At 36.2% G+C, this 27,730-nt stretch overlaps 1 protein-coding gene across 1 annotated transcript; it reads right to left on the minus strand.

Annotated features, from left to right (window-relative positions):
- Window positions 1–2,556: 2,556 nt before the first annotated feature.
- On the minus strand, window positions 2,557–26,956 carry adss2 (adenylosuccinate synthase 2). Its single transcript, XM_028469482.1, has 13 exons — window positions 26,711–26,956; window positions 14,166–14,268; window positions 11,664–11,732; window positions 11,505–11,555; window positions 11,287–11,353; window positions 8,714–8,821; window positions 7,993–8,074; window positions 7,774–7,900; window positions 6,322–6,476; window positions 5,165–5,289; window positions 4,581–4,678; window positions 4,316–4,465; window positions 2,557–3,379 (listed from the first exon to the last, which is right to left on the minus strand). The coding sequence occupies exons 1-13, from the start codon at window positions 26,876–26,878 to the stop codon at window positions 3,327–3,329; spliced, it is 1,356 nt and encodes a 451-aa protein (XP_028325283.1). The 5' UTR covers window positions 26,879–26,956; the 3' UTR covers window positions 2,557–3,326.
- Window positions 26,957–27,730: the final 774 nt, after the last annotated feature.

Here is a 27,730-nt window from a genome sequence, read left to right on the forward strand (position 1 = left end):
TGTGGCCTGCAGGAGAACGTAAAGTAAAGTAAAACATGACATCATTAAAGTTGATCTTCTTCATCCTCCTTTTGCCAATGTTTAGTTGTTTTTTCTTTTGGTTTTTTGACTAAAAAGCAGTCAGACAAGCATTATTTTACTATAACAGTGGGATCACAGAGAGAAGAATGACCAATAACCCTGAACCTTAATAATTTAATTTGAAATTTGATCATGTGTCAAACTTAAGGCCCGGGGTCCAAATTCAGCCCTTTAGAGAATCCAATTCGGCCCACAGGAGAAAGTGAAAATGACAGAAAACCTTAATTATTGTGTAAATTACCAAATAATCAACTTCACATTATTTTTAGGGACTTGCAGTTTCACTTTGTTTATTTCACATGAATGCAGTCATTTTTAATCGCAAATTGTGGAAAGAAATCTCAATTTTTCCACAAATCTTGCAATTTCTCACTAACAGTTCCACAAAATTCTTCTAAATTACACAAAAAATTGGTCACAAAATAAATAATTTTTGAAGTGAATTGATCTGATATTAAAAACTCGGGTACAATAATGTTAAACTTGTTCTTTTTCCTCTCCCACCTAAAATCTACGGCCCACTTGAGGTCAAACTGGTCCATATTTGGCCCCTAAACTAAAATAGGTTTTACACCCAGGTGTAGGTTCTGAAAGCATCTGGATCACTTCTGTACTTAGTGGTTTGTTTTTCATTGGTTGTTGGTTCATTCAAATAAGGAGAGGAAGTTGAACACAGCAGGGAAATGAGCTGCAGGTGAGGCTGTGGTTAAAGCCAACATGTGGTCAGACACAAGAGAGAACCTATTATACAGCTCTGACGGCCTTCTTTGGGCCTCAGGCCTGCATTGAAAATCATTTGTTTGTCCGTTTATCTGCATAGAAAGACTCAAAGAGAGAAAACAACCCTGCAGTGTCAAGTTATAGGCTGGTATTTGCTGTCAAATGGCGCCCCCTAGTGTCCATTAATGATTTCTGATCTTAGTCTTAAAGGAATCCTGTAAAGTTTAAAACTTTACAAATTCACAACAAATCAACCATATGTGCTACATATGAGCAGTTTTCACCTAAATGTAGCCCCAATACTGAAGCACATTTTGTTTGTTTTAACCTATTGCAAATTATTAGGAAAATTACTGTTTTTTTTTAAACTGTAAAAGTTATTCATCTTAGCTCCTCCCACAATTTTTGCTCAATTGACACCAAATTTGCTACAGCACATCTTCAGACTGTCCCACACAAATTTCTCACACAGATTTTTGATCAATCAAAAATTTAGTTCATGGTGCATCCAAAATTTACTAAACTAAATATTTTCAATGTTCATAAAAATAAATAAAATGTTGTTATTGTAGAAAATGTTTTTAATTGTTATTATTATTATTTTACAGCATTTTGCATTTCGCTCACATACCAACAATTTCAGTCGATACAAAGATCTTATTTCTAAACATTAGTTTTTCATTAATGGAGCCAAAAATCATTGTTTTAAAAATATATCTAAATGACCAACATCTCCATTGTGTCAAAATGTAATATATGTATTTTTGGATGTTTTTTCTTAAGAACTGCATTTTTGACAGATGTTTGAAATCTGCCTTGAAAAATCAGTTTTTGACTAGTTTGAACTCCATTAACACGTTTCGACTCATTGTTGATCAGCTTGATCTTATTTTGATCAAAGACTAAAGAGCAGCAGCTACTGTGGAATATAAACTCATGGAGCTCAGAATTTGCATTGCTGGCAATTTTTTTTTTTTTTTTTTTTGTTATTTTTATTTTCCCTGATCAGTTTTTCAAATGCTTACATTTATTCAGCCAAAGTCAGGTATTCCGACTCTTTAATTCAAACTATGGCAGAAATCTGAAAACTCACATTCATGTTTATACCAAAAGGGAATAAAAGGGAAACAGTTTGCAGACATGGGATTACAAGTATTTCCTTTCTTCACAACACACACAGGACTTCCAGCAATGCTATTTTCTCATTTCCTGTTTAAATCCTGCACAAACATTCAGCTCTTCTGATTTTATGTGGGGAAAAAAGAACAACTGTAACATTATTGTACTGTAGTTCTTAATATCAGCTCAATTCACTTCAACAACTCTTGATTTTGTCACCAATTTTTGTGTAATTTAGAGGAATTTTGTATAATTCTTTGTTAGAAATTGCGAGATTTGTGGAAAAATTGAGTTATTTCCACACTTTGCAATTAAAAATGACTGTATTCATGTGAAATAAACTTAAGAACAATGCAAGCCCCTAAAAATATTGTGGATTTGGTCAATTTGAGATATCTACAACTGGATTAGTAGGTAATTTACACAATAATTCATGTTTTCTGTCAGTTTTACTTCCTCTTGCATGCCGAATTGGCTCATGTGCTTTAAATGATCAAATGTAGGTGTTGTTATTGTGACGGTTAGGGGTTTTTAATTATTCCTCTCTCAGTGACCCCACTGTTATAGTCAAATAAAACATGTCTGACTGCTTTTCATTCTCAACAAAAAAGAAATAATCATCTTATTTGGCAAAAAGAGTTTGAAGAAGATCAACTTTAATGATTTCTCTGAAAGAACGCCAGTTTAATGCCTCATATTATTGTAGCACAGGCTCTCAACACTGAACAAAATCAGAAATATTCTAACTTTCTTTTATTGAACAATATTGACCATTTGTGGCTGCTGCCCTAATAATCAGATGCTATGAGTGCAGGGCCGACACATCCTTATAAACACGTGAGTAGAAATGAGCAGCCTAACGGTTTATTAGGAAGGCAACTGTACAGCACCGTTATTTAAAAGTCACCTGCTGACACAGCAAACACCAAAAACAGATCATCATCTCAGTTCATCTTTCATCATCAGCAGGTTCTCACAGGATCAAAGGATCAACTTCAAGTGGTCAGTTTTTTGTTTTTGTTTTGAATCACTGAAAAGTGCGCAAGTTTAAAACTCGGAATCACAGCAAAAACTGGCACAGGGCGTTTGATCACAGCATAGATTCAAATAAAAACATGAAATATCTGTTCCTCACTAACTTAATGAGTGACTGTGAGGTATTCTCAAGATTACAGTCGTCTGAAATAAAGATGTAAGATTGTTAAAGTCAAAAGAGTGAAGCTGCTGCCGTAAAATGTTAAAAAAATTAAAAACCCTAAAAAAGGAGGCGTCTGATGGGATCTGATCCTGAATGATGGTCCAGTTTGTTACATTGCAGTAGCATGGAGACCAAAGATGATGCTGATTCCTCAGAGAGAAGGAAAAGCTACAATAGTGTCCTTGCTTTCTTCTCTTCTTTCTCTTTGCTAGAACAGCTGGATCATGGACTCCCGAGACTTTCCAACTCCAATCCATTTCACTGAAAAAACAGTGCAGAGCAAAGAGATTAATCATCTGACATAGTCGACACAAAACTGAATACAATACAAATACAAATAAAATACAAATTTCCTACATTTAAACTTCCGAAAAACTCCTTGGCCCTCATTTATCAGCCCAGCATAAAAACTGGTGTAAATTTGAGTTCACATTTGGTCGTACGACAAAACCAACGTGTCATTCATGAAACATTCGTATTAGATCAATCCCAGCGTACAAATGATCAGGTGTTGATAAATCCGGTGGCTGAATTCGATTGTCATTAACACGTTACGCCCTCCTGTTTCGGAGGCCCCGCCCACTGAGGTCAAACAAGAAAAGAAGCTTTTCCAAGATGAAAATCTGCATCTTCACATCTGAGGTGGAGTAAAACAAAACTGAAATTAAAAAAGCGCGTTTCAACGTTGCGTGGAAGAGGATCAGCTACGGACCATAGGTGACGTCTGCCCCCTGTGTGCGCTACAAGCAACTTCACAGCAGAGATCCCGGAGACGCACACGGCCTCAGAGCGCACGCTTTAGACAATAAGTATTGCATTAAAATAAATTAACATTCGAAATGCTTAAATAAAGCCTTAAAAATTACTAAATGTTGTCCATTGTCTGTGTTTATTTTGCCTTCAGACAATTTCACATAGAATTCATCACATTACTGATTACTGCAGCGCATTTGAAAAAGTTTAAGGAACCATTTACTTTTTTAAAAATTAATTTTATTTAGTTTAATCTGTTCTGAATGTGTCTCTGCTTATGCTCCAATAGTGTACGATCACGTCACAATTGATCAATACCGAAGCTTGCGTGAATTTGGTCGAACGCTCAGATCTGAACGTATGAACGGTTGATAAATGAGGGCCCTGTGTGTGTGTGTGTGTGTGTGTGTGTGTGTGTGTGTGTGTGTGTGTGCGTTTCCTCACCAGGCACGCCGAGGTGTTCCTCGATGAATCTCACGTATTTCTGTGCGTTCTCAGGAAGCTCGTCGAAGCTCCTGGCGGCCGAGGTGTCGCTGTTCCAGCCGGGCAGCGTCTCGTACTGGACCTCCACGCGCTGCAGCACCTCCTGATTGGCTGGAATTAGGAGAAAAAAAAATCATGCAGACACAGCTCGGAGAGAGCAACGGTGTTTGGCGTTTTTCTCCAAAGCAGGTGAGGAAAACCAATAATCTTATAAACAATTACACACCTGGGAAATGAGGTATAGCTTTGTTGTCGAGTTTATAAGCCACGCCCACTTTAATCTCCGAAAACACATCCAGTATGTCGAGTTTGGTGAGAGCTAAACTGATGGAGAACAAACGGGTGATGAACAGTAGACAGGTGAGCCACAACACGGAAACTTCTAGATGCTGTTATCTGCAATTTATCATCGGCCATAAAACATTAGGACTTAATTTTCTGATTTAATGTTGTTTGAGAATTAATCTGATGTTTCTAACATGAAAATGTGTTTGCATACATGTTTAATTATACACTTTATTAGTGTAAATTAGTTGATATTTTGCCGTTGATTTTAAACAGCCATTAATTATCACAGCAAAATGTATTTTTTTAGGCCCAAATGCATTTGATTAAATACAGAAAGCTTTGGAAAAAAAAAACAAAAAACAAACATATTAAGCAGCAAAAAAAAAAAACAACAAAACATTCAGTTTTTAAATTAGGTTGATGATAATTATCTCCGCTTCAAAAGCAAAAATACAATTTTCTCTGTATGTTTATTAAAAGGTAAAAACAGCTTAAAAAACAACACTGAAGAAGTGAACTCACGCTGTGAATCCATTAATCATGTGAGCGTATTTGATGAGCACCAGGTCCAACCATCCACATCTCCTCTTCCTGCCCGTGGTCACGCCGACCTCCTTCCCTCGAGTCTGGAGCAGTTCTCCTATTTCCTGCAGATTGTGACAAACAGAATAAGTGTGCGTTTATTCCATGAATTCCACAGTGACACAAAATAAACCTTTGCAAATCACTTTCCGTTTCAGCATAAAAAACGCTGAATTTGGCACCTGTAGGAGGTGCAAAACTTTAAACTGAGTTAAAAAATGCTGAAGGTGTTTTTAAAAAAATGAAATTGTTTTTATGTAAATATTGTTTTATATATGAATTAATGAACAAAACGTCAGGAATAATCCATTTTTGCTGGGTTGTTTCTTCCTTTAACTCAGCATTAGTTCTTTAGTTTAAAGAATGTTTGTGCTGATTCTCCTGCTGCAGAATAAACTGGCATCTACCAGGCACTTTCCTTTCATTTTATTTTAGAAATGAGAACAAAAGAAAAGAAAAAAATGAGAAAAAAACAAACAAAAAAACTTGGCACTTTTTTTTTTCATGGGATAAAATTAGAAAAAAGGAAACAAAAAGAAAAAAAAAAGTGTAAAAATGAGAAAAAAAAGGCCAATAAAACAGTGTCACTGTTCTACACCTGCTTTGAAACCTTTGTCTGATAAATAATAATAATAATGCATCAATTTTATATAGCGCTTTATCATAGACACTCAAAGACGCTTTACAGAATTAAGGCATTATTCTTTCACTCCACACTTAGTGGTGGTAAACTACTATTGTAGCCACAGCTGCCCTGGGGCAGACTGACGGAAGCGAGGCTGCCATAGTGCGCCATCGGCCCCTCCGACCACCACCAACACTCACCCACCCACTACGTTCATACATGATGTAGCATAACTTCCTTGTGTTTTGTTACTGTGATCAGCCTTAAAACATTAAGCAAAATAAGTCTACAAAAATGGATGCTTGTTTGAAGCTTTTCCATCTCTTTCTCATTTGAAGCTGTGTTTTCCAAACTAGTTCTATTTATACAATCAAAATACGAGTCGTATGAAGAAAATTAGCACATCTACAACGCGCAGAGTCACTGATGTACCAGGTTTGCCACTAATCGACTCTCTACCGTGCCCTCTTACGTTGCTCTGCTCTGAAGGGAAAGCACCGATGCCCACTCTGGTTGTGTACGCCTTGACCACTCCGTAAACCTCGCCTATGTTCTGTGGTGGCATCCCGAGGCCCGTGCACACGCCGCCCACCGTGCAGTTGGACGACGTCACAAATGGGTACGTACCTGAAACAACAGGAAGGAAATGAAGTTTGGTTGTCATTATAACTCACAACCTTTTCCTAAATGTCTTAAATATAAGAAGTTAGATGTATACATAAGAAAACACTATCACATCAGAATATAAAATTACTATCTCAAACGGTTTCTGAGAAAAGCTGTCCCCTTTGAAGATACCTCCAACAGCTTCTGTTTGTAAATATTGTGATTTTACAGAAACTGCAAATGATAAAGTAATGTGTAATGATTACAATTAGAAAAGTGTAAATTAATATGTCTATTTACCATCTTTACTGGGTTTTCTGGTTTTTAGTGTTGTTATTAAGGATTGGAGAAGGGTGGGTGTCCTACAGAGAATTTTACACATTATTTTTATAATTTATATTTATTTTATTTATATAACTTTGTGTAAATATGAGTGTGAGGGAGAATATAATGTGGTGCTGTTTTAAGAAAAGAAATCAACCTTTACTAAAGATTATAAACTGATTTCATGCATTTGACCCTTTTAAATTGGTTAGAACAGCGATTCTCAACTGGTGGGTCGGGACCCAAAAGTGGGTCGCGGATCTGTACTGGGTGGGTCGCAGACAGCTGGTCAAAAATAAATAAATAAATACTTAATGTTGCATGTTGGACTTGCCTTTTATTTTGAAAGAAACTTTTCTTTTGACAGGCATGCTGTAAAATGGAAGATTAATGGATTTGTCTTTAAAAAAAGAAAGATTCCACATGTGTGTTTTCAACAGCTTTTTTTTGAATTGGTTGGTTGAATTCTAAAAAAAAAAACGATTTAATGACCATGGCAAAATGTGGGTCCCAGGGTGAGACCAGTTGAGAACCCCTGGGTTAGTAGCTCCATGTAACCCTTAAAACCAAGTGTTGGTTACAGGGTTACACATAGAAATGTGTTTAAAATAGGGGTAAATAGTTTATTAATGATCAATATTATTCTAATAAATGGACAAACTGTAAACATAAAAAAGATTAAAGCAAAGCATTTCACTTTTTAAGATGGTAAAGAGTCGTTTTAGGATTCAAGATTCTTTATTTGTCACACAAACACAACTATAACCAGCACTTTGTGTATTATTGTGTCCGCATCCAGTTGCAATAACAATAAATGAAATTTATATACCTATATAAAAATATTGATCTACAGTACCAAATATATTTTTATAAACACAACTAGCAGCCGTTGTACAAAAGGTGCATGTGTAGTAGTATTAGTGTGAGTAGTGTAGCAGGACTAGTGTGTACTTGATGTGTTAGAAATGCAAAGAAAAAGATCAGATTTACTGACCAAAGTCAATGTCCAGCAGAGCTGCGTTGGCTCCTTCCACCAGGATTTTCTTTGGAGGACCATGTAGAGCTTCATACATGTAGTGCACGCCGTCTCGCACCATGGGTTTAATGTGTGCCACATAGTTCTAAAAAAATACACAGAAATCCAACTTATAACGTAAAAAGAACACGTTAATTATTCAAGTATTAGTTCAGTTTGTCTGTTTGTTTTTATTACCTTTAATTTGTCCAACTCTCCATCTTTGTCGATCTCCAAAGTGGGATACATGGCTTTGTACTGCTGAGCTAAAGCTTTATACCTGTGACAGGACGGATTTAATACAATAAGTCGTCACAATCGAAGATTTATAATATTCAGATTTGGTGTAAGGATCAAAAGGTTTTGGCCACACCTGCTTTTTCCAGGTTAGGGCCAGGCCCCTTATCTCCACTAGAGAACAAACTTAATAGAGACGTGTTGGACGATGCTATGCTTCCAACTTTGTGGGAACAGTTTTAGAAACGCCCTTTTTTAAAAATATTCCAACGTGACTGAGCCTCAGTGCACAAAGCCTGGACCAGAAAGACATGCTTTGATGTGTCCTGTCCTCATTGAACAACATGGGAAATTATAGGCTGGGCGTTCTCATCCATCAACAGTGCCTGACCTCATGAATGCTCAAGAAAATGATTGGAGGAAAATAAATTCAGGACATTAAATTAAATTGTGAAATTAACTCAATGACATGCAACAAATGGTAACCTTTGATGTGACCATATTTTCTTTGATGTTAACTTTAGAAAAACTTCCTTCAAGATAGCACAAAAGATTTTTTTTTTTACACCGATCAGCCATAACAATAGGACAAGTAAATGTTTGATCACGAGCCTGAATACTGGAAAACAGAAAAAGGATGAAGACTTTTGCAGGTTTGTGTGAAACAAAAACAGAAACGAACCTTTCAGAGAACTGTGTGAAGTCCGCCAGCAGGTCACATACTCTCAGACCGCTTCGTTCAGCCTTTGCGGAATACACCGGACCGATGCCTTTCTTTGTCGTTCCGAGGCTGAGCAGAAGGAGAAAACAAGATAACACAACATAACATTATTAAAGAGTCTTCAAACTCCTGACACCATGTCTGCAACAGGGTTTTAACATTTTAATACGTCTGCAAAGCTTTTCCTAAAACGATGCTTAAACCTAAACACTCCATTGATGAGCTATTGTTTAAAATCCTACAATTCTAATCCATTCCAGCCCTAAAAACTCAAATCAATAACTTCTCACAAAAACTCCGACACCATTCTAAGAGTACATCTTTATTGATGAAAGAGATAAACTAACAAAACAGGTAGAAAAGTGACACACACTTCAACCCAGAGCAGACCTAATGATGACTCCACCTAATAAAAGAAAAGCTTGGCACAGCAGCACACGTTGTTTACCATGAATGCAAACGCAACAGCAGAAATAGACGAACAACCCCTCTGCGGATTGGGTTTCCTTATTAGCATTGACCAGTGTGTGCATGTGTGTGTGTGTGTGTGTAACTATAAAACTCTGCACATGAGACAAGCTTGTGGGGTTTATAGAAACAGAAAAGATTTCTCAAGATAAATTTCACTATCTGACGACAAATTTAAGACATTGTGACTTTTTCGCCAAAGAAAAACAGCAAAGACTAGAAGCAAGTAAAGGCAGGATGACTAAAACATTGACTAAAATGATTATTTGTCAAAAAAAATTGAAAGCTGGAGGAAAATGCTCTTAAAAATCATCAGAAATAATTAGTTGTTAATATTGATAAAGGCTAGGCCAAATTAGTGTTTTAACATGTAGTACTTGAATGTGTTTTAAAATGTTGTACTCAACTTTTAAGCCTTCCAATAGCCTTATATTTGGAAAAAAAAATGTATGCTTTACTGTGTTATCTCAGGAAAAGATTCTGAGGCATTAAGAAAAATCCAATTTTTATGCCTTACTATAGCCTTATCTCAGAAATTATTATTTTTTCCTATTCTAATGCCTTACCTCCGAAATGTGGGTGTTTTTCCACATTTTTGGTATTTTTCATACCATACCATAAGTATGGTCATCATATTTGAACTACCGGTAGTTTTTATGCCTTACTCGAGCCTTAACTCAGAAAAAAAAACTTCAAAATTGTTTCCGTTTTTATGCATTACCTAATGTGTGTCTGCTCGTGCTGGACTGCTACCAACTTCCTGAGTTTCGTTTTGTTGCGATAGATACTATACAGCACTTTAAAATCATGATCTGGATAGGCTGGTACAACAGATCCATAAACATTTATATATGAATCCATATTAAATACAATTTTTCTTATAAATGATTGAATGATGAATTATGTGGCGTGGCATTTAAAGTAAAAGGTCTCTACTGGGTTCTACAGTATATTTTATCCAGATTTAACCTTCACCCACTGAGGTACTTTTAGAAGCTGGTTAAACCCTTTGATAGAAAACGTGCTTGTAAAAGTCACACTGATATAAAGCTTCTTTTACGGGACGGACACTCCTAGTAATAAACTACCTAAATATACTCCTGCTTCAGATCAATCTGATCCCAGCAAGTTCAATCCTCATTGATTCTCTGACTGTGTCTCTCTCCTGTTGGGTGATGAACAGACTGTGTCAGGTTTTAAGCGCGAACCAAAACAGTGATTTTACCACTGCAAGGGTTGAATTACGACCTGCAAACTCACATCTAGATCCTCATATGCAACGCCAGGAGTGCTCATTACGTCAATTGGCAGCAGTGCAGATTGACTGCGTGTGTGTGAGGTCACGCTTTGAACCACGACTTGATGAAAACATCGGGGGCCTGTACTGGATAGGTACTGTATATCCAGGATGTCTCTCCGTTAGCGGGCTTCACCTAACCAAACATTCTCTGTCATACCAGTCTTCGTCAGAGGAGTTCTGCTGATCGCCTTTGATGGTTCCTTTGAAGACTGGCAGGTGACAGTCAAAACATGTCAGGAGATTAAAAAAAAAAATCCTGAAAAACCTTGTTTGAATAAACAAAACCTTAACTTAACATACTACTCAAAAAGAAGACAAAATTAATCTCGCTGGAACTATTACATGGAAGTCAAGCGAAACTTCAAAGGAACCATCAAAGGCGATCATCAGAACTCCACTGACAAAGACAGGAGATTAAAAAAAATCCTGAAAAACCTTATCTGATTGCAGGAAACCTCCACTTATCATAGCTGTCAGATCTGCACCAACTATTATCTTCTAACAATGGCAAAGTCATTTTCCAAGAGAACTGATTGTTCAGGAGGCGGGACTTTTGTACTCGCTCAGATCTTATCCAGAACAAAACCTACTTCCGACCAGGTTAGGTGTTCAGCCTAAGTTACCATGGTGATTTACCAGCGTCGTATAGGACACACCGAACAAATCCCGGAAGTTAGCGTGATAAGAAGAAATCCAGCTTCATAGAACAAGCCCCAAAAGTGCCAGGAACAGAATAGTCGTACTGCTGTGGCCGTATGTTTCTTACTTCTTGCCTGCTTGCTCTTGCCTCTGCTGTTCCTGAACGCCATCCACAGCTTGGTGGAAGTCAAACACTACATTGGAGTTAAAGTAGGAACACACACACACAAAAGAGCAAGACAGGGAAAAACCCTCTCAGAGTTTTTTATCTTTCCAAATACACGATCAAACGTCCACACACAGATTAAAATGGAAGGTCCAGAGGGCAGAGCTGGCAGAACTTACCAATGTGTGCTCTGTCTGAAATGATCAGCCTTTTCTCCCAGCCTTCCAGGCCTGCAGACACAAACAAAACCTTGTGTTTCAGCACACAACACACAAACAGCCTCGTTTTGCTAAAGCAGTCGATGTCAAACAGCACAAAATAGAAAAACAAACCCTCACTTTTTCCTTTGCGCTCATTTTTTGCTGCCTCTTCAAACAGGCCAGGCAGATGGATCACAACACCGTTACCTGATGGGGAAAAAAAACTGGATATAATGGAAATAATTTCACCCTCAGGATTTAAAATCAAGCCCAGTGCATGATGGGAAAAACTCTAAAAAAAGAGAAAAAAATAAATAATTAATGGATATTTTTAAATGTAAAAGATCTTGAGTCACAGAATAAATACATAAATAAATAAAAATAAATTAAAAAAAACTATAAATAAATAGGTCTCAGAATTGTGTATAATTATGAATTAATTATGTGGAAAAATCAATGAATGAATAACCTTTAAGTCACTCACTTTAGCAAAATTCTGTGAAGCACTTTGGACTACGATTTAATTTGTAAGAAAGGTGCTTCATAAATAAAGTTTGATTCATTTATTACACCAACATTCATGTCAGCATTAAGAATAATGATCTGAGCATTAATACAGGAAAGAACAAAGGACTTCTGTGTGTTTTTGTTGTTGTTTTGTAAATTATTTCTCATTTTGTGTATTTTTCTTGCAGTTTTTTATATTCTATTGTTATTTTCATTTTGTGTATTGCTGTTCTCATTTGGTGCTTTTTTTATTATTATATTTTTCTGCTATCTTTTTGAGTATTTTTTATTCTTTCAGTCGTCTTTTGTCTATAATTATGGTCTTTTTGTGTATTTTTTGAGACATTTTCTGTGTTTTTTGAGCCATTTTTTGTGTTTACTTTAGGGGTTGCACAAAATTAGATCGAGGGCCTTCAGTTGATCACATCTGATGTCGAGCATTGATGTTGATTTTGACTTTGAAGAAAGAAATTTGGTACATTTCGACATTTAAGTGATTTTAACAACAGTCCTATGACCACTGGCATCTGATAAGAAAACATGTAAAAATGTTTTTAGTGGATCAAACCTGAAAGAACCAATTATCTTGGTATTTGCCAACAATAAACAGGAAAAAAAAACAGCATTTATTGTAGTTTTATGTGTAGATTTATCATTGTTTTTATTTATATACATAAATCGATGACACAGAGTGAATGAAAGGAACACAAGGTGGAAAAAAGGGCTTTGAAAGCTTAAACTTCAAAAGGTAAACTGCATGTCACACGCCTCGCAGCAGAGTGATTGAACTCTGCGGTACAGCAATAATAATGTGTAAAAGAGGAAGCAGCAAAGACGACATGAATTATTGACAAATCACACAGCCTGCAGTGGTGAAGTGCATGTGCAGGGTTGGAGGCCTTAAAGAAGGAAAAAGAGGCCATTAGCTAATGAAGTTACTGCAGATGAGTGGATACAATGTGGCCTGATCATGGCTCTGAGTCAAGCCATCGCACTCAGTGCAGCAGCCAACATTGGACTGAAAGGAATCTCAATCAATTCTTTAACAGGATCCTTTGAAATGTCCTTACTAGTATATCTATGCCTAACAAAATGCATTTTTTTGCACCATATTCGTTTTATTAACTTTTAAAAATGGGACAACTTTATCATTTTAGAGCTTATGTTCTTGAAATCACGTGATTGAAGACGTCACACAGCCCCACAGGCTGTAAACATCTCATTGTTTTTTATTGGAGTGAAGCATTCAACCTGCTTTTTAGGTAATTTCGCAGCTTTTTCAGTCAAAATGACAACTTGTGCTACTTTTGGTTGCTTTAAATAATCAGGAAAAGGTAAAGATGTTGATGAAAACCTCTTTTGTTTAGGGAAAAAGGATAAAAGCAGTTGTGACCCCAAAAATAATCTATGACAGCAGGGGGCGACAATTTCAACTCTGCGGTTTGGTAGTAGACAATGAAGCAGAGAAGAAAAGCTTTCCCATGGGATCTTTACTCTCTCTTAAATGCTCTGATGCCTGAAGTTAGCGAGTAATCACGGACTGTTTTGTCCGTGATTTACTCACTAACTTCAGCCATCAGAGGGTCAGCCAAAAATCTCCCCAAACCAAAAAAAATTGGTTAAAAAAAATAGATGAATTCAGGACATTTAAGTATCTGTCACTTATCGCTTAGATACTGTTGATGCCTTTTATACTTTATGTCTAATTTACAACTGGAAGCCAAAACTTGGGCACATTAATGTTGAAATTGTTCGTTTACCCACCTAAAACCTGTGGCCCACTTGTGATCAAACTCATCGCTATTTATCCCCTGAACTAAAATGAGTTTGACACCCTTGATTTAGACCAACCAAAAGCAGCACAAATTGGCATTTTGACCAAAAAAGCTGCTAAATGATCTAAAAATCAGGCTGAAAGCTTCACTCCAATAGAAAACAATGAGATGTTTACAGCCAATGGGGCTGTGTGACGTCTTCGATCACGTGATTTCAAGATTGCGGAACACAGGTGCAAAATACTGTGTTTTGTTGGGTATAGATCTTCTAATAGCAACATTTCAAAGGTTTTAGGCCACATTTGTAAAAACAGTGGAGGATCCCTTTAAGAAAACAACACAGTGTGAGTTTACACACCGATGAAGGCCGTAACCTTGGGGTTGATGATGCCACTGGGCAGGAGGTGAAAATCGTACTCCACCGTGTCGACCACTACGGTGTGTCCTGCGTTGTTGCCGCCCTGCAGGGAACAAAAAGGACACTAGTGAGCAAACAGAAACCCCAGGGAAAGCTGTGCAGTGGTTGGTTTGAAGTGCAGAATGTCAGGCTGAATAACTTTGCGTGTAGCAACAGGCCTCGTGTTGAAACGCTGTCAGTGGCCACCGTTTGTGAGTGTGAGCTGTTGCTCAGAGACGCGTGTAAACACATGCACTTGGGGGGATAAATAGGAACCATTTCCTTAAGTATCACCTTCAATTCTAATGACACGATTACTGTATCTATGTCACCTTGAATGCAACGCGGCCCTAAATGGACTACAGAGAAAAACAGAAAGGAATCTTAAGTCTTTTCTACAATCTTGAAGAAACTACGGTTGCACATGTGGGAAAAAACACTTAAAAGTCACTTGTTACATTTGATTTTAACTTTAAGTCAGCTTTAATATGATCAAATTTTGAAAAGTCAGCTTAAGTATAACACTATTTATTCTACTTTTATTTTTGAAGATTTATTTTGAACTTGAGGCTTTTGTTTTGACTTACATCAGTGTGACAAACTCCTTAAACGTATTTTCAATGACTACTTATTATCAGGCCCTCTGCAGAACATGACACATTCATTAGATAAGCGTTTGTTAGAGCACAGACATCTAACACATGCAGGACAGAAACCCTTCCCTGCATCACAGTGGAGCACCTCGCCTCATTTTATGTCTTTTGATTCCTCAAAGATCCTTCAGGAGGCAACACTACTGTTTTTGTTCTGTTTGCATTCTAAGAAAATCAATCCAGCTGCTTAATCAGCATAATTTTACCAGGAATGGGTGTTATTTATGAGTCAAAGAGTTTAAAATGACCATTATTCTTCATTTATTATAATTGCTCTTCAAGTGTTTCATTTGTTTAGGGTTTTAACACCAATTTGAGACTCTGACGGCTTTAAATACGAATATAAATAGTAATAAACTACATCAGTGACAATTTCTGTTGTTTTGTATCAATATTAATTTAGTTTAAAGTCCAGTATCACAGTCAGACTTTTTATTTCTTTATTTTTTTCAGTCCAGTGTGTGTATGTTTTTAAATTTATTTTTTAGTATTCTTTTTTTTTTTTTTTTGTAGTGTTTTCTAGTAAAATGGGTTTTTTTTTCAGTCAGATGGTTAAAAGAAACAAAGACCCATTTAGTATTTTATTTTGCCTGTTTGGTAGTTTCTTATTCTAAGTTTTGGTTTGGTTAAAATCTACATGTCCAACAACTGATGTAAAAGCTTGAAATAGATGTTACTCACAGCTGTTTTTCACCACAAACACTTGACTTTACATTTGTTTTATTTAGCTAAACTTTAACTGTCGTGCATTTATTTTTTTGCAACTTTACTTCACATCAATGTGTTTTATTGTTCAGCGTTTTATTATGTACATACAGACAGAAAAGTGAGAGTTAAACCTTATTATGAGTAGAGCTATTGCAGAGTATTCTGTCCAAGTAATGCATTGCAGTACATTTCTAGGAGGTCTACTTCCACTACTGTTTAGACATTACACAATCATCTTAAATGTGTTTAAAGAATGAGAATAAATAACTAATTTAACTTAGAAGGCGCCGCACTGACTTGTCACCACTTCGCCTCCAGGTATAAGGCGTGTAAACTCCACTGTGGACTTTGACAGTAAGAATTCAAACTAACATCTTCTTGATATGAATTTTCCTTAAGTGAGTATTGGGTTTTCTGTCCTATATGTTGTTTTAAACCTCAAAGAAAAGACACTGAAAATGCGTATATAAGACAAAAAGGGCAATAGAAGTGACAGCTGTGATTTTAACATTTCACAATAATAAAAATCTCCTTACGGAATCATTTGTGACTTAATTCCTTTAAGCCCATTACCAGGACAAAGTTAAAGGGTTAAGTGTAGCAAAATAAAGTTATTATTGTGTTATGAAGATGTTACATAAAGTCTAAATACTGTAATAATAAGGCTTTAGTTTATTATTCCTACTGGGTCTGAATCAAGCTCACCATGTGCTTTGACCACTGGGTTATTCTTGGCTACAGAAGTTCCCTGAAGGTGGACTTGGGGGGCAGATGGGAGCGTGGGGTGGGGGTGGTGGGGGGGGCAGATGCCTCTCAGTTTTAGACACAACTTTTACGATGCACTTCAGCCCCACAGAACCAAAGAGGTCCGGCCTCAGCACAGCGATATGATTGGTCTTATATAAGTGTGTTCTACTGCTTTGCTGTTTGTTTGAACACGTTTGTGTTCGATTGTGACAAACTAAGTATGATATCAGAGAAGGAAAGTGATAATAGGGAAAAAGTCCTGTTACTTGACCTGAACCTGTGACTCTGGCCCCTGACCTGAACTAAACATGGGTCTGACATTTCTCAGCTCATAGGTCTGAAATGCTGGTTACTGTTAATGCTGGTGAACACGTGCGACTACGTGTTGGGTAAAGTTTTTAGGTGTAGCGGTGACGCTATCATGTCAGAAATTAGCGATGGCCACGGGCCATTTTCCCCTCAATTTAGCCAAGAATTCCCCCAAGAACCTTGTTCCACGGGCCAAAATTGCCCCCAAGTTTTTGTCAAGAATCGAGTATATACTCCAGACATAACATATATATATACATTTCTTTAGAAAATGTAGGTCTATTAAACTTCTATTATACTTCTGTTTGTTTTTAGGGTTTTCTTTTGTGTAACATGTACACGCTGTTAAGCGCTAAATAAACGCATGGTTTCCCTACATCTACAATATCTTCTTCTTTCTGTAATAACTACTGTACTATGGTACTGCAAACTTCTCTGAAAAAGAAAGGATGAGCTTTTCCTTTAATTGCGTTGTACAGTTTAATCAATAAAAATATCAAAGCTCCAACTATGTTTTGTTTTCCATGGCCCCCAATATTTTTTAAAATGCCCCCATTTTTTAGACAATGGGGGCCAAAACTACCCCCCTAATATTTTCTTTATTTCATACCCCGTAGCTAGGGCCTCCGATTTTTCAATTTTAAATTTTCTAACTTGCGTTTCACTGGCAATTAAACTTCCTGATATCGCACCAAACAGGAAAAATAGGGTTCATAGAATCAGCTACTATTTTTATTTGTGTATGCTTCAGATGACTTACAAAAACGCGATGTTTACACGAAAATCACGCAAGATTACGTCACCCGTTAGCCACAATGCTAATGGGAAAACATCATGGAAATGTGACAGATATGATCTCTAAACATTATTTTTGAAATCTTGAATCACCAACACATTTTACACGAATCCCTTCGCGTAAACGTGTGATTGGAGACGCTTCTGCCGTGACGTGTCACCAGGTAAAGTGACCACCAGCTCAGCTAATCCACCAACATCTAAACCTGTCTTAGTACCTGTGCCTTTTCAGATATGAAAGCAGTCATAATAATCTGAACCTGTTATTCATCACACATTAAAATGCTTTCATTTTCCATCACGGGATAACATGATCACTACTCGATCTGTTAAAAATTTCATATTTATAAATAAAGAGAGCAAAAAAAAGAAACGGGTCAGATTTATTTTTCCGTTATGGAATTAAAATTTTGATTTTTCCATCCGTTTTCCAAGATGATGGGAAACATGACACCCTACAATACATCGCATTTTCATTGGCTGGAGAGCTAGCAGTGTAATAATTCCAGCAAGTTATTTTGTCTACTTTTTGAAAAGTACCTTAATGTTTCACTAAGGGATGTAATGATTCACTCAACTCCCAATACGATTCGATTCACGATACTGGGTTCACGATACGATTCTCTCATGATTTATTTTACAAAATGGGACTGTAGACAAATGATGACTGAAAAATATTCCTTTATTTTTTTATTTTAGAAAATACTGTACTATTTTCCTTTTATTTTTCATTGTCAAAAGAATTCCTTGATAAACTATTCAAAACAATGCAATTTAACTAAAAATAAATCTTGAATGAAATAAATAAAGGAATAATACAAATGAAGAAGAAGCCTGTTAATTTAAATTCTGGTTCTATAGTAAACAATGCAAAACGGCATAATAGTTCTTTTTCTTTTTAAAAGTGCAACTGAAAATTGGAAAAAAAAACAGTCATTGCACTGTATTTTTACGTCAGATATTTGTTTGGACCAGCAGAGGGCGCTGGTAACCCAGTGGTCGGTTGGCATGCAGATATTCTAGCAGTGAAGAAGAGACGCTATGCCCAAGTAGACAGAGCTAATAGAAAAACGTGACTTTTACAGATATTCTTTCGGTGCTAACGGGGTAAGGAATCATTTATGAACATGTTTAAGAGTAGAAGGCGGCCAGAAAGAGAGTAGTAGCAGATTCTGCCGCCGCCAACCCTTCTGGACAAGAGAAGGATAAATATATTTAGAGCGTCCTCTGCCGTTTAAAAAAAATACTGCGATTCAATTTTCACAGTATCGATGTGAACCGTGATACCTATGAATCGATTTTTAACTGCCTTACGATTAATCGTTACATCCCTAGTTTCACTTAATCAGACAAATGTTTTTCAGGAAATTTACTTTGATCTCCTGACATGTTTCGACTGTCATCTGTCAGTCTTCTTCAGAGGCATCTGCTGATGGCTTTGAGGTTTCTTCGACTTCCGGGTAATAATTCCAGGAAGTTCTTTCCGTCTTCTTTTTGAAAAATACGTTAAAATTGGCAGTTGATGGTCGAAACTTGTCAGGAGATCAAAGTAAATCTCCTGAAAAACAACGTATTAAGCTAACAGCAATAGGAGATAATAGGAGAACAAAGTGGAAGCGTTATCCCTCAAGTTAAAAGCATGTATTTGACAACAAAATTGTCTAATAAAAGGCAACATGTTTGTCAATAGACAAAAAAATCTGATTCTTAATGGGAGCTATTTTCTCTACTGGATTTTTAAATGGATTGTTATTTTCAGTTCAGGAGGGAAAACTTGAAATTGCACAAGTAAAGAATGACTGTTTATGAGTCTGACAGCTGATGATCCAGTATTTCCTGTTCATAACTTACATCACTCTGTTCATATGCATCGGGTTACTTAACCACACCTCCGAAATATTCCTACCGATATAAATCCAAAGCAAAAGACAACTGTCGTTCTTCAAAGTTACTCAAATAGCACTTTAACACTTTACAGGGACACAGATTTAAATAATTGCTGTGAAAAAAGGCTTTTAATAAGGATCTTTCAATGCTGCAAACCTTTTAAATTTCAGACACATTTTACTCAAAATGACAATAAGTGATAAAACCAAGCAGCCTTTGACATTTCAAGAATAATAATAAGACCATTTGGGAACCACAATTTTTGCTTTATGTGTTATTTCCGTTTGCCTTGGTAAACAAACCAAATGTTTAGCGTGTCACAAAGAGTCTGACTACAGTGTCATAACACAACATGACCTTTTTTCTTTGTCATGAGCAAAGACCTGCCTCCTGAATGCGGTTTCAAGTCCTGTTGTTGACAATCATTTCCATGTGTGCATAGATCCAATTGTTAACCATGTTTGAATAGCTTAAAATGTAGAGCTGCTCTCAATGAAAAAATAAGTAACAAAACTGTACAACTTGAGTATGTGAATAAAATCTTAATTGGATAAACTTATTTTTGCATCAAAATGTGGAGAGTTCCAGCATCAATTTGATAAATTATGAGCAGAAAATGTGTGTCAGAATGAATATAATGTCCCATAGGTCCCGCAATATTGTAAAGAGTTGAAAATAACGATTAAAAATGCTAAAACAAAACCACATGTTTATAATATAAAACCATAACCATTGCATTGAACCCATGTTGTATGTGGGGGTCTCCATTTGAAATTACTGAACATGCTGTCTTAAGCCTTGAATCTATACGGTGTGAAAACTGTGTTTACTCAAACTGGACTGCCCAGAACTTTAGAAAAATAAATCTGTTCAACCAGAAAATCTTGTTCTACACACCTCTGCTCCACTTCTGCAGTGTTTCTGAGTCTATCTCAGTCCGTGACACCGGGCTACTGGACACAAAATACCACTCATTTTGTTCTTCTTGTTTACGTTAAAATCGCAATTCCTCTGTTATTCGTGAACGGATCAGGCTGAAAATTGGTGGGTATAATCTATGGATGTGTACGCATTGGCACTCAGAGCCCGATTTTTGATTTGAGGCCCAGGGGGGCCCCTAGGGGCCCCAAAAGAAAAAAAACCAAAGTCGATTTCTCATTTATGTGCGAGTCAAATATACGAATGGGGCCCATTACCCCGTATGTGTCACGGGGCCGCCAGGGGTATGAACGCTATGATGAGACGCTCGGAGCCCTTTTTTTTTAAACCCCCACCCCCCATTTCTGGTAAGTTCCAAATTTATGGGAACATAGTCGTGTGATATATAATTTCAAAGATAATTCAACGTAGATTACAATTATGACTTGCACAATTAGATTAGGGCCCAGAGGGGCCTACCCCCCTTTTTTAGGCAATTTTCGTTAAAGTCGTCTTCTCATTTATTTGTGAGTCAAATATTGAGACAGTTGGTGGTACCGAATCATTGACACATACCAATATATAAATGGGGCCCATTACTCCATATGTGCAAGTTGAAATACTTGGACTTTGTCACCTTTAAAAACACTTATGTGATTAAGAAATCCTCATCTTCCAAATGTTCTGAAAACCACAATATGTTATTGATACTCTAGCACTGCAGCCCTTTTGCCACAATTGTTACCAAAGAGGGATAAAGAAGCTAGAATTAAATTTATTTAATGACCGTTAATTAAGTTTTTTATAGGAATGCACTGAAATAAAAATTATTGGCCAAAAAATGCACTTTGGGGCCATTTTCTGCCTAACTTATTAGGTGCATCACTAGTTTTTATGCTGTCTGGGCTGTGAAAAGACTTGAAGTTGCAACAGAAAGCTGCATCTTTTTCATCTCTAACCTAAATGACTGAGTATCATATTTCTCTGTTAAATATTAAATCATTGCAATGAACACATGCAGCAGTCAACAACAACAACTGTGTTTTGCAATAGGAAGCCTTTTCCTTTCAGAGTTGGTTGCTTTTGAATTTAGTCCTGCCCTTTCTTCCTAAAATAGTCCACTTCAGAATAGTGCAAACACCCAAAGTGACCTTTCTTTCAGCGTCTTCCATTGAGATGTTTTGAGTGTAGTTATTGAATTTGTACACAGACTTATTTCATTAAATTTAAAGCTGCAGGAGAATTTACTTTTTTTTTTATCAGATGAAGACATAGTGTAGGCCTCATAGATCAATAAATTAAAGATTACTTGCTCGAGAAAAAAAAGATGTAAAAGGATGAAATTGCCACACAAAAGTTTGTTTTGCTCCCTACAGTAAACACTTATATTTGTTGACACTGTCGGAAAAGTTTCACGTAGGCCTGGGTGATAAAACGATAACGACAGAGATGTGATCAATATCAATAGAAAATATGTGCGATAGAATGTTCGATAAATTCACTGAACACCGTTGGAAAAAAAACCTGGAAACAATCCCCGACCCAGAACTGCAAGGCATTCTGGGGGATGTAGGCAGAGGAACAGCTGCACATTTTGTTTGATTAAGCATTTATTTAACACCTATATTTTTGCACATTGATCAGTTTGATTATTTAATTCAGGTTTTTTCCATAGTTGTGTTGACCTCTTTTTAAATGTTAAATATTACGTTTAAAATAAAAGTATTTAAATCCAACCTTTTTTCTTCTGGTCTTTATGTTGACTAGGTTAAAAAAAAAATGTATCAATAATTATTGATATCGACTGATATGAAACACTTATATCGTTATACATTTTCCAGGCATATCGCCCAGCCCGAGTTTCACACATTGCATTGTGGGATATAGTGTCCTTTCGACCAGTGTTTCTCAAATGGGGGTACTCGAGGGCACTACAGGAGGTACTTGAGATTAGTAATATTAATAAATTAAGTGTCAGACTTGGTCCTTCCCCAGGTGTGAGATGACCACAAATGATAAAAAAAAAAAAAAAAAACTAGAAATAAATCTGTTCAGGAGCCACTAAATCAGTGCTTTTCAACCTTGGGGTTGGGACCCCATGTGGGGTCGCCTGAAATTTCTGAAAAATTAAAAAAGATTTTTGAATTTTTTCCATTATCATTATTTTATTTTTTGAAATTATTACTATTAAAACAACACACAATCTGAAACAACTGTATTTCTATACTTTCACTGTCACTAGTTCAACTGAAATGCATTAAACAAAAAAAAAAAAAAGAATCTAAGCTCAAACATAATCAAAAACTTTCCAGAAGAAGAAAAAAAGAAATACTGAGAAAATACTGTTTCTTTCCACTTATTTACAAAATTAGATTCTTTAAAATGTGTGTTATCACTCATTCATTCCATCAATATGCTCTACAGTTGTTTTTAAATTGTTTTATAAGCAAAACGTTGCACACAAAGGGGGCACTTTGATTTAGGAATAAGAAAAAGGAGGTTATTGAGCCAAAAAAAGTTTGAGAACCACTGCTGTAAACAGATGCATAAAAGTATTTTTACTTCATTCTTATTCATCTAAAGTCCTTTTCTTAAATATTAGTGGTGGCAGGGCTTGTAGTAAATATTAAAACATAGACATTATAATAACACCTTTGAGTATAAATATGATCCTGGTATCAGCTGCTACTCAGCTCTGTAATCTAAACAGCGACTTCTAGTAATTCTGGGAGTGTAATTCATCTGGAGAAATACTGCAGGCGAAGCATCGTTTATAAAAAGCCCTTCATTTCTCACTCACTCACGCATCATCGAGTTCCTCTGAAACATCCAAACACACTCCCCATAGTAGACAGGAGTGTGAGTGCAGGACCGACGGCCAATAACAGTTTTATTTTTACGCATCTCAAGCCTTGGCGCGAGCACAGGAGCAAAGGAAACCCGAGACTATCTGTGTTATGTCAGGCAGTTATCAGCTGAGACAACCAATATTTCTCTGAACCTCAGTCACTCCAGGCACCCGGAGTTATTTAAAAGCAGATAAACATACATGGAGCTAAAGACCAAGGTGTTAAATACTTATTACACTAATAAAATTTCAGTAAAGACACAACTTTTTTTTTTATTTTATAATCTTTTCTGATGGTATTAAAACATGGTTACAGTCAAATCACAAGATGTCAAACATATTTTTATTAATCAATCCTAACTTGTACCAACTTTCTGCACGAGTCACTGTTTTAAGCTAAATTATGTAGGGTTGTCCTCAAAAAAAAACGCGTTTTCTTCTGATACGATGCCGATATTGAGACAATGCGTGGTGGCCGATACCGATATCGGTCCAATAAGATATCAGCACAGCTCATGCATACTTTTATTACTCATTTTGTAGTACGGAATGTTAGAAAAGGCTTGATTAAGTGATATTATATATAACGGAGAACAATAGTCAGCAACAGTAGGTATGAGAAACACAAACATGTTCATTATTAACCAATGGGTTCCATACAATTGAACCTTAAACATAAGAATAATGTACAATTACTTGAAATAATTTTTTAAAAAAAAAGATTAATTAGAAGACTAAAAAATAACCTCAATAAATGTAATATGTTATATGCAGGTCTGATAGAGCTCGATATGTCTGGGCAAAAAAATAAATTTAATTGATTTATCGAATTTGTAGATAAAACATTTTTTTATTTTGCTAATAAGAATTAAAAAAAAATTAAAATTATATATATAGTATAGAGTTTATTATTTTTTTTAATTATAATATTATATGTAGTTATCTGATTTCTTAATCAGAAAACTGAAGCTACTGTGAAGTTGCTGTTGCACTTTTGCTAAACCTGGGTTAGAGCTTGAAATTGTTGAATGACAGAGCCTCATTTACTTTTTATTTTGGGATTGTTCTATGCATTTAAACTCTTGAGGACAATCACAGGAATACAGTTGCACTTTTGGATTTTTTTTTTTTGTGGCAAAATTGCCCAGCCCTAGTTACAACTGGTCAATAATATGATGAGATGCTGAGCCAGAAACGTAAAAACTTTTTGCAATTGTTATTACATTATGGGGCAGGCAAAAACATTTAGCTTATTGCTTCAATGTAGAGTGTAGTATTATACAAAAATGTGTATGGGTATATATACTTACTGTATATATATATTATATACACTAAAAGTTTTTACATTTTAGACTCAGCATCTTGTTATATTATTGACCAGTTGTAACATTTTGGATTTTCTTACTTTTTTGTTTAATAACAATTCAGGTTGTTGTTATATATCGGACTCTAACAGGCCGATATAATCTGATACGTGGTTGTTGGTAGCTCCAAATGTGTCATAATTAAGCGAAAAGTGTCATAATTTAGCAAACGACACTTAATAACAGCCTTCATGACACCGTATTCATGCTAATGACAACACAATGTCAGCCTTATTTATAAAACTTCAGGTAAAGTGTTACCAAAGTATGTAACTTGGTTGTAACTTAAGTACAAACATTTTGAACAATGTCATGCTCCCAACTTTGTGGGAACAGTTTGGTTTCTTCCTGCTACAACACCGCTGCTCATTAAACACACAGGACTATGCTAGGCTACTCATTGACTGGGCCGTGCACAGTCCCGACCTCAAAAGAACAACTCGGAGATGAATTAAATCAGGAACTGATAGTCAGGGCTTCTCATTGAAAACTATTGGCCAGGCCCAAAACATGTGCAATGGAAGAATGGGCCAATATTCCTATTAACACAGTCTTAAAGTAACCCTGCCTGTGAAGTGGAAGCTGTTCCAGCTGCAAAGGGTGGAAGAAGAACTCCACAATAAACCACATAGCTTAATAACAGACGTTGCTAAAGTTCATGGGGCGTGTACGGGCAAATGCTTTAATTCTTTTGGCAAAGTTTATAACCAGAAAACCGTGTCACAAATTAAGCCTGGGCAAAATATGGAGATTCAAGATACATAGAGATTTCCATTTTTGACGTTATGGAAAATTACAATATTGTCTATATTGGTATATTTTTATTTTATAGCTTATTTTATATTAAAATACTTCAGTCAGTTTGATGGTTATAACCCAGACCTTCCCGTAAACAAGCTACACTACAGAACTCACTCGCACATGCTGTCCCTTAGAGAAGAAGCCAAAAGTGGCACATATTGTGCAGCTGTCTGTTAATAAATGTTGCATCAGCAACTTTAACCCAGAATTGTCTTTCTGGTAAGACTTTATAGTGTCATTGCAATTTTGAGAAAAAATATCGAGATATGATTTTTTTTGGTCTATATTGTCCAGCCCTATCACAAATTAGTATTATGGTAAATGATGTCCCCCCCAAAAATGTGATGTGTAAAACATTTAGTTCCAGATGTGTTAAAGTGAACTACATCCTGACTTATTATTATATGACTAATGCTTTTGTTGCAGTTTAACTTTGAGCAAAAATGACTGGATACTTAATATTGAGTTTTCCAATTGTTCAAAAATACTAAGTTTAGTTTGGTTTCAAGTATTATATGAGGAGATAAGTCATTTAAAGACTCTGGAGGTAAACCTCGGGGCACTGTTATTAATGTTTGCTATAAATTTATAAATGAATCACAGCATCTCCTCAGGTGTGTGAGGAGCTAGGCAGTTAGCAGCTTCTTCAAGGTGACATTAGCCCTCGCAGTGAGAGCAGAAAGACTATCAGCTTTAGAAGTGAAGCCGTGCTGCAGTTGTGCATTCGAGACCTGCTAAAGACACATGGCAAACTAAACAGGGAATCCCTATAGCCTAGTGCAGGGGTGTCAAACTCAGTTCAGTTAAAGGGCCACATATGACCCAGTTTAAAATCAAGAGGGCCGGACCAAAATATATATATATTTTTTTTAATATTCTTGTGAAGGGAAAAAACACAAATTCAAACAAAATCCTGAATGTTAAGCAATTGGTCAAATTAGTCCTTGACTTTGCAATACATTTTCTGGAAATTTGCTGTGTAATTTGCCAGAATTCTGTGGGATAATTTGCGAGAATTTATTTATTTTTTTTTCAATAATTGCGATTTAATATTACTGTAAATAATATAGTTCTGCAACCGCCATCATATTTTATCTGCAATTTATGACAAATTAACAAAAAGTGCTGTTTTTGTTGTATTTTTTTATTTTTTAACTTTAAACAAAATTTTCTTCTCGTGGACCGGATTAGATGCTCTGGCGGGCCGAACTTGGCCCGCGGGTCCTGACTTTGATATCGGTGGCCTAGTGTTACTTTCAAAGAGCTGACAACAGCCTGTTGGTTATAATAACTTTCCTATTACACATGTACAACAGCTCGTTACAACGATAAACAAAGACACAATGAAGCAAAGATATCAGGAAATTACATGTATCCAACTCTAACTACTCTGTAATTAATTATAAGTTAATTTGAGTGTAATTGAACGCTGCGCAACAATTACACACAAGTGGAGAGGCGCGTGCGTGTGTCCACCTGACATCTGCAGACCATATCCGCGTCCTGAGCCAGCAGGTCCACCACCTTTCCCTTCCCCTCGTCGCCCCACTGCGCTCCGAGCACCACGGTCACTTTGTTGCCGACCGCCGGTGCGGGTGTGGGTGTCGGGCCGCCGTTGGGCTCCTGGCTCCCGGTCTCCGACATGTCTGATGGTTCTGTGGATGTGGTCGGTCAGCGCTGCGCCGCCTGCAGAGCGCCAAAGATCGTAAAGAAGAGAGGAGGAGTCACTCCTCAGCGGCTTCACAGCTCGCACATGCGCACAAGAGCCAAAGGTCATTTAAAGGGAGAAACGTGATCTTATGACTGTTATAGCTAGAAAAATAACTAAATTCCAAGGGAAAGTCATTTTTATGGGATACAATTACAGCACAATTATAATTACAATATTAAAAAGTCACATTTACGATATTAAAACATAATCAAGCACTCACTGAGACTTCCTCCACTATAAATAATCTGTTTGCTCCAGTGTTAATTCTGACAGCAAATTTTGATTTAGTTTTAGTTGTAGTCTTTTGACTAGAATACAATGCAATTTTAGGCTAAATTTGTTTCAGTTATAATGTAGCTTTGGTCAACTAAATTATATTAATACTAGTCAACTAAATCTGTTACAGACATTTAACTCGATTAACCCTAAATACATAATATAAGAATATTAATAATAAGAGTAAATAATAATAGATATAGCTCAAAAATGTTCATCATGTATTCTTATTATTATAGATGTTTTTTGGTTCATTTTCAGACAATGAATTTAATGTCTGAAAAAAGAGCCAAAAAATGTCCATAATAATAAATATACGCTAAAATATTCAGATTAAGAGTCATGCTTTTTTTTTTTTTAAAGATTCACTTACCATTTTTCTACCTGATATTGGATGGTTAGTGTTTGTAAATACACTCAGATTTGATGTAATCAATACGTAAAACCACATGATCACATGAGTTCTGATTGCATTTATTTCCATGTGACGAAATTATAGTTTAGTTTTT

Source organism: Gouania willdenowi, chromosome 15 (genome assembly GCF_900634775.1).
Source record: "Gouania willdenowi chromosome 15, fGouWil2.1, whole genome shotgun sequence".
Classification (NCBI taxonomy): domain Eukaryota; kingdom Metazoa; phylum Chordata; class Actinopteri; order Blenniiformes; family Gobiesocidae; genus Gouania; species Gouania willdenowi.